The sequence below is a fragment of the Mustela nivalis genome, assembly GCF_964662115.1.
Source record: "Mustela nivalis genome assembly, chromosome: 18".
Classification (NCBI taxonomy): Eukaryota; Metazoa; Chordata; class Mammalia; order Carnivora; family Mustelidae; genus Mustela; species Mustela nivalis.
Window position 1 is genome coordinate 37,305,355 of NC_139037.1, and position 12,578 is coordinate 37,317,932.

General features: G+C 50.3%; 1 protein-coding gene across 2 annotated transcripts; it reads left to right on the forward strand.

Annotated features, from left to right (window-relative positions):
- The first annotated feature begins 2,387 nt into the window (after nt 1-2,387).
- Nucleotides 2,388-11,535, forward strand: LOC309853183 (ribonuclease P protein subunit p29). 2 transcript variants are annotated; one of them, XM_082711027.1, is made up of 7 exons: nt 2,388-2,643; nt 4,886-4,938; nt 6,473-6,696; nt 8,025-8,102; nt 8,268-8,329; nt 9,950-10,051; nt 11,002-11,535. In XM_082711027.1, the coding sequence occupies exons 1-7, from the start codon at nt 2,637-2,639 to the stop codon at nt 11,136-11,138; spliced, it is 663 nt and encodes a 220-aa protein (XP_082567153.1). In that variant the 5' UTR covers nt 2,388-2,636; the 3' UTR covers nt 11,139-11,535. The 2 variants fall into 2 exon arrangements, with proteins under 2 accessions (XP_082567153.1, XP_082567154.1); XM_082711028.1 differs by having other exon boundaries at nt 2,411-2,643; nt 11,032-11,535.
- Nucleotides 11,536-12,578: the final 1,043 nt, after the last annotated feature.

The following is a 12,578-nucleotide window of genomic DNA, read 5'->3' on the forward strand; positions in this document are numbered from 1 at the left end:
CAAAGAAAGAGGGAACACAGCAGGGGGGATGGGAGAGGAAGAAGCAGGCTTCCCACAAAGCAGGGAGCCGGATGCAGGGATCATCTCCAGGACCGCAGGATCATGACCTGAGCCCAAGGCAGAAACCTAATGACTGAGCCACCAAGTGCCCCAGACCCCAACTTTCCTAGATATGCACTTATTTAATAGTAGTTGAGGGTTAATCTTTTGAGCTTAAATATGAAAATTTTTGAGTACTCAATCTAACAGCCTGACTGTCTTAAAGCAGCAATCAAAATTAAACCTGTCAAATGAGAGCAAAATATAAAACTATAGAACTTAAAAGCATATGGGTGCTCACTGTAGAATTCTTGCCATTTTTCTGCACTTTTGAAATCTTTCACAAGTTGTTCGAGGGGAAGGCGATGATCATTTCAATACTGCTCTTGAACTTTGACTTCCTATGGAAGTTTCACAGAGCCACTAGTGGGAAAACACATGTGTAACCATGTCTGAAAGTTTAGCATTCATAGATATAAAAAGAAAAAAATAACAAAGCCTTATTTTCTCTGAATAAAATTTAGAAAATAGACAAAAGAAAAATCTCTTATAAGCTCACTAAAGCAGCCATTAAAAACTTCCTCTATATTGTCTTTTCAATCCTGTTTGTGTATATTTAGCTTTGTGTCAATATTTTGTAAACCTTTTAAAACTTGTAACTTGTTTAATGGCTATGTGGTGTTCTACCATATTAAGTTTTATAAATGTACCATACAATAGTTCCCAAAACTAAATCACCTGGGAAAAAAATTTTTTTTTAAATACAGATTCTTAGAACCCACATACTAAATAAGAATTTCCAGGGATGTTAAGGAATCTGAATTTTTGAGGCTTACCCTGTGATTGCAATGCATTTAATTAACCTTCTTAATTAATTAGCACATACTTCATTTATTTAATCCACTCTTGTTGCATATGGAGCGATTTCCAAGATTTTTACTATTGTAAACAATAATCACAATAATACCAATATCTGTAAGGACAGGTACCAATCTTCATACACAGACATTTATTTCCCAAGGATACTAGAGTGGTTTGTTTGTTTTTTTTAAAAAAAAAACCATTTAGTGATCATGGAATTGTAAAGTAACTGCAGTTTTCAGTGCTCACCCCACCACAAGCAGGGAACTCCATGGAAGACTGGCAGTCCTCCCAGCTGACTTGACTACTTCAGAAGGGGTCCACTGCGAGATAAAAAGTCCTAATAACCCTTAAAAAAGCAGCTCTCAAGAAGGGAGAGGTCTGCCTCCCTCTGCTCACAATAATCACAAAGTTTCTCTCAAAAGGGCCCCCTTGAGACTACAGCACTGAAGTTGGCTCTTACTATCTTCTGCTGTCTCATGCTGCTCTTTTAAAGTTCATATTTGGTAGTTCACATGGTATGGGTCCCCAAGAGCAGTTTTTCAAGCTTAGTCCCATAGACTCCTAACTATTCTCATGCATCTACAAGCGCAATACATTTAAATGTAATTCCATTTTGACGTTAATATACATACAAGGTTCACGTTCACCACGACAAGGCACATGATAGCCACTGAATTCCAGAGCCTGCAGTCCTATGTTGATGATCAAAATGGCTCAAGGTCACCACCCAAAAACAATTAAATCAACGTTTCCCAAACTAGGATCTGTGGACATAAAACCTCAGCGTCCCTAGACAATTCCTGCTCCGTTAAAAGGAGTTTATACCTTACTGGAAGTTTGACCCACTGACTTAAAGTGGAGAGGCTATACTGCTCTCCTGACCCGCACTCCGCAGAAATGAAGGCTGCACCGTGCTGCACACCAGGTCACTTCGGAGACGTCTGCACTGGCCTCCCAGCCGCAATTCTTGACCTTTCCCCAGAACAATGGGCATCATATCCTTGCCTTTTGACTTCCTGACAGAAACTAACATTCTGGGTCTCAAGAAAACGTTCAGACTATCAGACCCAACCCACTCACAGTGATGGGGAAAAGGGACGCTGGAGATGGGAAGTGCCTTAAGCGAGGTCACACAGCTAGTTTAGCAGAAGGACAAAACTAGAGCCTAAGCCGTCCATGCCAACTTCAGGGCCTCGGCTACTCTGCAGACACGGCTGATGAGCGACCCCATGGACCTCATTCCCACCATCTTTGTCCCACTTCCGTAGTCCCCCGATACCCAAAGTCCCCGGAGTCCTCTTCGGGTCGACTGGCCCCGCTCTGCTCCAGCTCTTCACAAGCAGTCCACACGCCCGAACCACAACCCCGAGGTTTCTGGCCTTCCCGCGCCTACAGTACACGGGAGCTGAGAACGTCCCACGAAGCATAGACACCTTCAAGTCTAGCGGTGCCCATGGTGTAGCGGAGCCGCCACCCGGCGCATGCGCCACCTAGATCGGCGCGCGTCAGTGACGTCACAGAAGACGCCAACGCGCGCATGCGACTCCAGGTGAGAGTTGCAGCGTCTCAGTCTGGCGACTTAGCGTGGCGCGCGAGCTCGGGCACAATACCTCCCTCCAGCCCAAACTTTAACGAGAGTTTTGATGGCCGAGGGCTGCTGAGAAAAGTGAAGAGAGGTAAAGAGAGGGGCGCTGCAGGAAACGTCATCAGAACGCACCGGAAGCGGCTGGAGGATGAAGAGTAAGCGAGGTTGATGGCCTGTGAGCCGGGGAGGGGTGGGATGTAAAGGGTCGGGAACTTGGTGCTGGTAGGTGGACCGGTTCGCAGCGGAGACCGACTGAAACTGCTAGGGGAATTGTCCCGCCTTGCATAAGGGAAACCGAGGCCCGGAGTCTCGTTGGCCTGGCGCAGTCTCTGCGCTGAAGATTGATGTCAGAGCTGGCGGCAGGTCCCCGTGAGGCCCGCTCAGTGTGCTAAAGGAGGGCCGAGGGCCTTGGGTCGACTTGGCCACTGCCTGCCACCTGCTGACGGTGGTAAAGGCCCCGATCCTCTCTACGACCTGGTTTCCCCTTCTGTGAGATGCTGATGGTGGTTCCTGCCCCGCCGGCTGTTCTGTGAACGTCCCTTGTCTGGTGGAAAGCGCTGGGAGCAGTATTCCTCCCCGGACTTTGGGAGTTGAGAGGAGAAGAGTTGTGCCTAGGGAGGGAGCAAGCGCCCAGGGCAGTTATAAGCAGGGGGGTGTAGACACCGTTAAAATTGGTCTTTGGACCAGTATGTTCCTTTCCACCACTGCCACTTCCTATCTCTGTAATCAAGTTATGGGTCTCAGCAAATATGAGCTTCAGTTTTCTCATGTGCATTATAGGAATAAAGATTGTTCAGAGAATATAATGAGATAAAATGTGTAGCTCTTAGCCAGGTGCATGTCAAGTAATGAGTGCTCAGTAACTGTTAGATGTGGATTGTTCCAGAAAAGACTTCCAAGTCTAATTGGAGCACCCGTGACAGGTGAAGCAAAGTCATTCCTGAGGTTGCTCTTTAGAAACAGATTTTAATGCCACTCTTGCATTTGAAGGAGAATCAGACTCTGTATATAATATAATAATATGATATGTATATAATATAATATACTGTGTATATTATATAATATAAACACTTTGGTTTGCTTGTTCAGATGTACTCAAGGAAGCACAAGCGAGCTGGGATGGAATTTACAGAGTGTCATGTGAACCAAATTTCTAGTCTTTTGACCCTTAAACCAGGCCTTTGTCTTAAACTTACTACATTTACACCTGTACTCTATCCCCAGAACCATGTTTTTCTTAACACACATGAAGTAAGAAACAGACATGTGGAGTTTTTAGAGGTCGAAAGCACATTGATCTATATATATTTTGAGCTTGAAGAAAGACCTACTGTGTTTTATCAGTGTAGGACACCATCTATTGTATGATACACCCCAATTTCATAGATATTGCAATGTGAAAAGTCTTTTTTTTTTTAAACATCTTACAGCCAACAAAATGTAATATTTGCAACCATCTGCGTCCTGGGAAGCTCTGTGATACAACGTTATTATGAGTTACTCAGACTTACAGAGCGACTGTTCAAGGCCCTAACCTGCGGTAGATTAAACCAGTCGGCTCCTCGTGTGGTCTGTTGACCTGCAGGAGCATCTGAAACTTGTTAGAGATGCAGGGTCTGAGGGCGCCTGGGTAGCTCAGCAGGTTAACCCTATGCCTTCAGCTTAGGTCATGGTCCCAGGTTCCTGGGACGGAGCCCTGCATCAGATGCCCTGCTCAGTGGGGAGTTTCTTTCTCAGAAGCCCTACTCTGTGTGTATGTTGGGGGGGGGGGGTCTGCTTCTCTTTCTCTCTCTGACTCTCACCTTTGCTTGTGTAGGCTTTCTCTTCTCTTTCTCTCAAGTGAATGAATTTTTTAAAAAGTCTTAAGAAAAAGAAAGAGGTGCTGGATCTGGGAGTAGAACCCAAGTATCTACATATAATAAGAACCAGAGTTTCCTACATAAATTAATATTTGAGAAGCATTGTTTTATATTTCTTTCTAAAGATTTATTTATTTAATTGAGAGAGAGAGAGAGAGAGTACTCACAGGGGTGGGGAAGAAGGAGAGAGAGATTCTCAAGCAGACTCACCTGGAATGCAGAACCAGACACAGGGCTCAATCCCAGGACCCTGAGATCATGACTTGAGTTGAAATAAAGGGTTGGACACTCAACTAAGTAAGCCACACAGGCATCCCGAGAAACACTGTTTGAAAGCACATTCTTGAAACTTAGGGTGGGTGACAAGAGGGTAGAATAAGAGGCATCCAGGAAAGCTTAGAAGTCTGTGCTCTCTGTAACATTCCTGTCTTCTCCTACCTCTAAATAACCATAGTTAGTTTCATAGTTAGAAAAGTCATGAGTCTTATAGTCATGCCGAACCTGAATTGGTCATATCTTGTTTGTTTGAATTCCCCAGGTGTGATCTACCATGCCTTTTCTCAGAAAGAGGCCAAAGAGCTTGACGTTCAGGTACAGTACATGGCAGGATGTCCTCAAGCAGCAGAGGTGATGACAAGGATGGCTCGATCCCCTCACACTGCTTTAGATGTCCTTCCCATGTCTTACTCCTCATCCGTCCAGTAGATGTGTTGGGCTCCGTTGAGATCTGCTGTTCTGATGGCCTGTTTCCAGATGCTGGCCTCTTTTTCCCTTGTTTGGTAACTGGGACCTCTTGATCCTGTGTCCTCTCCCACTGGATAGGGGATACTGGCTATGCCCACCTGATGAGCACTGTTATTTGGCTTTGTCACTGTGCCCCCTTCACTCTTGAAGAGGGCAGGCGATCACATTTCCTAAGTGGCATTTCTGTTATATCTGGATGTTGCCAACATGCTTTGTCAGTTTGGCAGAAGCTCCACTGGGGACTGAAAGACTGATACACTTTTATTTGGTTTCTTCATGAAGAAGGCCACTTAGGTATTTTAAAAAAGTAAGTAATTGCCATGTCATGGTAATAATAATGGCGATAATGAATCTTTAGTTAGTATCTAAGGTGCAAAGTCGAAGCTGACTGCCCTCCTGACTGTGAGCTGCCTTGAGGGTCGAGTGTATCACATCATCCCTTCACCGCCTGCTTCTCCATAAGGGAGAGCGTGATTATTGACACATTAGCTTCCCAGGATATACAGCCTGCTTAGCGTAGCAGGGGGTCAGGAAATCCCCAGTCAAGAGGCAGGACCTGCATAGACAGTGCTGCCTGGGCTGTGGCCGACCTAGGACATGGGCAGCTGAATGAGGAGTAGACCAGTGGAACTCCCCACATGAGAGGCAGTGACATTTGGAGTTCTCTCAGGAATTTCACACTATTAGGGCAGTTCTTTTGCCCACATGTGCTAGGAGTCTGTGCTGAGTCACGGTCAAGTGCTGTTGTGCTCTTGGGAGAAAGTGAACCCAGGAGGCTGAGATGCACTGGTACTTCTTTCCCCAAGTGCTGCGGGAACAGACTTAGTGAGTAGCCATGACACATCCATGGGATCAAACCCAAGTAAAGGGGATTGCCACTTGGGCACCATGTCATTCCTGCTCCCCAAGGTGTGGCCCACCCTGGGGCATCAGGTGGTACTGTTTCGCCAAGTGTTAGGATAATCCCTTCGAGGCCATAGCTTGCCTTCATCTGGTCGTGACTGAATAAGTATTGTTAGCATACATTTCTCAAGCTTTCCACCCTGCCAAAGATCAGAGAAGCCTGTTATTCCTAATGTGAAGGGTTTGGGGCTTTTTTCTTTGTAATCCCTTCACAATAACCTCAGAGATGTATAGTAGGAAGTTGAATTTTGATGTGGTTGTTTTGTGCAAATTGGTGTCCGAACTGGTATTTGAGGGTGCCTTTCACATCTGGACAGCTGTGGGGAGCTCATCTTCAACAGATGAGAAGCTGTGTGGGGCTCAGTCGGGAGGCAGGTGGGTCAGGGAAGGCATCTCATCTGCGGTGTTTAGGAGGACCTGGGGTCTGGGGCTGCCCCCACCAGAACAGTGGGCGCTGTGCCGCCCTGTCCCCATGCAGCTTCTGGGAGCCCAGCAGGCTGAGGCCTTCGTGAGGGCCTTCCTGAAGCGCAGCACACCCCACATGAGCCAGCAAGCCCGAGAGGACCAGCTGCAACGCAAGGCTGTGGTCCTGGAGTACACCACTCGCCGGAAGCGCAAGGAGAAGAGGAAGAAATCCAAGGGCCTCTCTGCTAGGCAGAGGAGGGAGCTGCACCTCTTCGACATTAAGCCAGAGCAGCAGAGGTATGCCAGGGCCTTTCTCCCAAAGGCAGCTTCCTTCTCCTGGAGTGGGTGTAGCTTTGGGAGACCCAGTTCCCCTGAAGCTAAGAGAGCTTCTCCCACTGCCGCCACAAGGGGGCAGCCTCCCTTTACCAACTCAGGCTGGGTTTGCCCTTGGCTTTCACAGCAAGGCACAGCCAGGCTCTTGCTCTTTGACTGTCTGGCTCCTGTCCTAGCCTTAACTAATGAGCCCCCACCAGAAGTGAGTCTGTTACCCATGGCAATAGGCTGTTTGTCTTTCGGCTTTCCCAGAGAGAGAGGAACTGATGGATCTTAGTATATACTCTTTACAGCTTTTACTAGCACTAGGCAGAATCATCCCCTGGCTTTATTGCCAAAGAACGTGCTGCCTGCATGTTTCAGAAGTTTCTGAAAGAGACACATCACTCTGGGAGGACGTGCTCTTCCCTCCAGCTGACACTGCATCCCTCCTTGGTCACGCTTCTGCACATGCTCGTCATCGGCCGGTTTGTAGATCTCGCTCCAAGAGCTGCAGCCAAATAGCCTCCCACAGGCACGGTCAGTCACTGTGTCTGGGACCCCGCTTGCAAAGAGAGCTGCGCTGCAGGTGGAGGAAGGGGCCACTGCCTGCCCAGGTATCCCTCGCTGGTGTCTACACAGGTAGAACCCACTTTGAGTTTGAGCTTGAGGTTTCCCAACAGTTTCCTATAACAGGTTCCCCATGAGGCACCAGGACCCATAATAATGACCCCAGAGGAAAGCCTCTGAGATCCTCTCACCTGGTCTCTCCCTGGCATCCCACCACTGGCCTACCTTTCAGACACACCTGGTCCCTTACGTGGGGACGTGTATGGCAGCCTGCAGCTCCTGTCTGCTCCCCTCAGGGTTGGCTCCTGTAGCAGATGATCTCAGAGAGCAATGGTGAAGCAAGATATAAGGTTAGTTCGTGAAAAGCCGTCCAGATGAGCACATCCTGCCCCCTGGGCTGGTGTGGCAGAGACTTGGGCAGTGCTGCCCTGGGAGCACCCGGCTGCTCCCATCTGTGCAGGGTGCCTTGTGGTGTGAGGGGTCTGCTGGAGTGCTGGCCAGCCAGGCTGCATGTAGCCAGCAGGAAGGATGTAGAGGCACCAGGAGGGTTCTAGCAGCGGAAACAGGTTCAGGAGAGGGACGAAGTTGTCTGTCAGGTTATCTGCTGTGGAACTAGGATCTGCACTAGTTCCCCATGACCCAGGCAGGGGTCCTTGGCATCAGGCTGAGCTCTGTGCCCTATTGAGCCCACAATCCCAAGCTCAGGTCGCCTAACTCTTTACTTCTTTCTACCTTTGCCACAGATACAGTCTTTTTCTCCCTCTACATGAACTCTGGAAGCAGTATATCCGGGACCTGTGCGGTGGTCTCAAGCCAGACACGTGAGTTGCATGTCTGCAGCCCTGCCCTTTGGGGCAGAACCCAAGGCTTACGATGACTGTGAATGCAACATTCAGAGCCAGCTGGCTGCAGAAGTTTGTAGACCTGTGTGCCCCTTCAGAACTCTCGCTCATGGTCAACTCTGAGGCCTTCTGCTTACCTTCTAGGCAGCCGCACATGATTCAGACCAAGCTGTTGAAGGCAGATCTTCACGGGGCTCTCGTTTCAGGTACCTCGCCTATGAGCCCATGGTCCCCCAAACACCCACAGCATCACTCAGCAGCGTGGCTCTGTGCCACAGGGCTAGACACACTGCTTGTCACGTGGACGTTTCCAGATCACCAGCGTTGAGGGTGGGAGAGGACTAGCTACCTGAGCCAGTTCTGGCCACTTTCTGGATACATTCTAAATGGCTTGTGTGCCTTTCCACACGGGGGGACCCCTGCTGCTCTCCCACGGGGCACAGCAGCTACTGACACCTGTCCCCAGCCCTGAGCAGAGAGTCCCTTTCATCCATTTCCCCCGCTTTCAGTCTCAGCTATGGACTCCCAACTCCCATTGTCATGTCCAGAGCAGACCTTCTCCTGATCATCGTCATTCATCCAGCCGCCCTACACACAGCTGCCCCCTGTCCAGCAGGCATCACAACCTGTCCATACCCAGAACAACTCCGGCCTCCTCACATCAGCCCCTGCCCTGGTGTTCCCAGCTCCGTTCATGGTACCAGTGTTTACCCTGGTTGTTCACCCAAAACCTGGGCGGTAACACCTTTCTTCTTCCCTGATCCCTCAGCACCATCCATCAGCACGTCCTAGCTCCTGAATCCAAGCCACCGCCACCGCCCCTGAATTCCGGTAGAAGCTGCCTAGCCCTCTCCCTGCTGGCACACTGCTTCTTCCCAACCAGGCAGCCCGAGGGAAGGTTTTAGACCAAAACTCGGGCCATGTTTGTCTTCTGATTCCTTACCTAGGTCTAAAAGGACCCTCTGGCTCTACTGAGCACCAGGTCTAACCACATTGGCCTGCTTTCTGCTTCTCACACACTAGGCTTGGCCCCTCATCGGGCCTTTGCTGTTGTTCCTTCCCTCTGCCCAGAGTTCTGTGTGTCACAGACTGACTGCTTCTCAGTATTCAGGTCCCTACTCACACGTCACTTCCCCCCAGGGCCTCCATCACGAACAGTGAACCTTCTCTCCGTGACTTTGTGTATTTCTTCATAACAGTTATCATGATCAGAAAATGCAGTTGTCTGGTGTGGCACACATTCCCTCCAACCTTTAGAACATCAGCTTCTTGAGAGCAGAGCCGAGAAGAGTCTTAATCACTCTCACACCCAGCACTGATCTCGGATGGTGCCAGGCACATGGCAGGTGCTTGGTGACTTGTCTAGAGGCTACATGGGGACATGGGTCAAGAGAGCCAAGGGGCCGGCTGCCTGTGGTGGCAGTTTGCCTCAGTCACTGCTTCACCGCCTGTAGCAAGATCCCATTCTGGCCAGAGTTTGGTGGGTCATGGGAAGGATGTGATGCACTGGTGTTCCTTCAGATCCCATCACTGAGACGTGACCCCATTCCAGCAACCTGTGGATCTTGGTGGTGCTGGACACACATGTGACTTCTTGGCTCCAGAGTCCTTCCCAAGACCCCTGTGGCTGCAGACCCCCCAAAGGACATCTTGTCAGAACAGCCCAGAGGCTCCAGAGCCATAGGCAAGGGATTGGAACCCCAGACTCATTCAGCTTGGTCCCTGTCCAGCTGAGGAGCCCCCCACTCCCCACCACCCCCACCTAGCTGATTGTGGCTGCCCAGCACCCCCGAGGCTGAGGCCTTGAATGCGCTTTTCCTTTGCAGTCACAAAGTCCAAATGCCCGTCCTATGTGGGTGTTACAGGAATTCTCCTACAGGAAACAAAGCACGTTTTCAAAATCCTCACCAAAGAAGACCGCCTGAAAGGTACGGAACTGTCTCAGGGTGTGTGGCCTGTGGCCTCCCCGGCTTTGTCGGCCCTTTCCTTGTGGCTTCAGTGGGTCCATTTGGCCTCTCTGGTCAGCACAGGTTGCAGATCCCTGCTGACCCTGCATCCCACGCCTGCTGAGAGCGCCCCTGCCCTCACGGCTCTCCCCAGGGCATCTGGAGCCCAGCCAGCAGCCGCAGCCAGATGGGACTGGAGAGAGGGCTGCTGGGCTGCACTTCCAGATATGAGGGTCTGTTTCCATGACTGAGACCCTCCCCTGCCCCAACCTGCTGCCCTGCGCCAAGGAGTGGAGCTATGCAGACCCTGAGGGAAGCTAGCTTAGTGCTTGTCCTTGGGGTTCCAGGATCTGGCCCTTTCTGGTAACTCTGGGTTCCAGGAAAGCAAGTGCAGCCTCCTTTGCTGGGTGTGCCAGAGCTCCTTGTTCTGGCAAAGAAGAGCATAAGCACCTGGACTCTTGAGATTCTGAGATTGCAAAACCACAATGGGAGGTTTTTGTTCCTTTATTTTGGAGGTATTTTTGTGGTTTTTTGTTGTTGTTTTCTCTCTCTCTGCTTCCATTTCCTTGTATGTTCTTGTCTCATTTTAAACCTCAGAAAGTGGTGTCTGGGTGCCCTCACGCACGGCATAAAGCCATGAGTTAGTCTAAAAACCATGCTGGGAGACCTGTTTCTTGCACTTTTTCTGGGAGTTTGGCTTAGAGCCTTTGACCCTAAAAATTAGTGTTGAGTTTTATTTAAAATCTGAATAAATCGGTCTTATGGCAGAAAAATGCCCTGTCGTCCTCTGCTGCTGAGCTTTGCAGACTCTCCGTTCCTTACTAGCTTATGTTCTAATGCAGAGATTTTAGGAAGGTCTTGTGCTTTAGTGTGAGCTTAACCGTCAGGATTTTTTTTTTGCTTTGTCCTTTTTCTCCTGTTTTATTTTTCAGTTATCCCCAAGCTAAACTGTGTGTTCGCAGTGGAAATCGATGGCTTCATCTCCTACATTTATGGAAGCAAATTCCAGCTTCGGTCGAGTGAGCGATCTGCCAAGAAATTCAAAGCAAAGGGAACAGCTGACCTGTAGCTCTCTGCTGCGGAGACGGCTGTTTGGGACCCCAAAGACCGGGGAGACCTGTGTGCCCGCCTTTCAGCAGAGACACGGCTGGGCTGGTTTTGGTTCTAGATCACCCCCAGCCCGTTAACACCGGAGTTAATAATAGTTCATCATCCGGGAAGAAATGCGCCTTACTGAGCAAAGTCAGGGAACGGAGGAGTGTCTGTTTCTAGGTGACGACGGGTATGCATTGCTCCCACTGAGGAAGTCGCTGCCTTCCCCGTGAAGTGGCTCATTCTTCCGCCCATCCGAATGTGCCACGCCAGGCACAGCCTAATGCTACGGTTCCCTAATCCACCTGCTCCTGCCCACCCCCCTTTAGGGAAATGGTGGCCAACGTGTAAATATACAACTGCTTCCAGAACCATTGGTGCCACTTGGCTTGTGAAATGTTTTTCATGGCTTAGACTCAAGTTTCTCTGTAAATGGCAGTTTCATTAGTAGCCTTCTCTCCCCGCTTCCCCGAGGACACTTGACAAGAACACTCACCTGCCATGAAGCTGCCACTGCCCGCCTGTTTCCAGGATGCCCTGTTGTCCCCACAGCCCACCTGGGGTCACTGGGTCCTGTGCCCTGAGGACTGTGCCCCTGAGGGCCCAGGCCAGACGGGATACTGGCTCTCGGTGAACGTCCTAATAAGGCCACACCAGCTGCTCCCCAGAACAAGGCTGAGGCCTCCGGCGGTGGACCAGGGCTGGCCACGTCCCCACAGCTGTGGCACAGGGCTGGTTGTGGAGGGTGCTTGGTAGCCTGCAGTCCGGGCTCCTACCTCCACTGCCCCAGTAGAGCTGTAGCCTTGGAGGTGTAGGCCTGTGGGAGACAGCTACGTCAGCCTCACTTGTTGGTCTCACGCACTGGAGGAACCAGAGAGGCCCACGGAGCAGCAGAATGGTGACCACCTGGGGATGGGACTCAGGAGCCGCAAGGCCAGGACACATCAGCCCAGGCACCCACTGTTCTCCAAAAAGTGAGTGGGCCCATGGGCCCTTTACGTTCCCCGGTACCGATTCCGTGTGGGGGACCGGGCCTTCCTGCAGGGACAGGACAGGCCAGAACCCCTCCAGGGGAAGAAAAGGACGAAGCACTTGGAGGGGGAAGCGTTAGCTACATTAGCTGGGGCTGCCCTAACCAAATTGCAGACGGGCAGTGTAAACAGAACATCCTTCCCCACCGCTGCAGAGGCTGCAAGTCCAAGTTTAAGGTGCCCTCCTGGCTGGAGTCTGGTGAGAGCCTTCTCCTTGGCCCCTTCTTGCTGTGTCCTCGTGTGGCCTTCCTCAGTGCACACCTGCAGGGAAGGAGAGCCATCTGGTGTCTCTTCCTCCTCTGATTGGGACACCTGTCCTGTAGGTTAGGGTTCCACTGTATGACTCATTTCACTGTAATTGTCCCCTTAAAGGTTCTGTTTCTCAG

Coding starts and splice junctions, on each gene's coding strand:
- LOC309853183 (XM_082711027.1), top strand. Junction 8,330..9,949: donor TCACGGGGCTCTCGTTTCAG/GTACCTCGCCTA, acceptor TTTCCTTTGCAG/TCACAAAGTCCAAATGCCCG. Junction 10,052..11,001: donor CAAAGAAGACCGCCTGAAAG/GTACGGAACTGT, acceptor TTTATTTTTCAG/TTATCCCCAAGCTAAACTGT.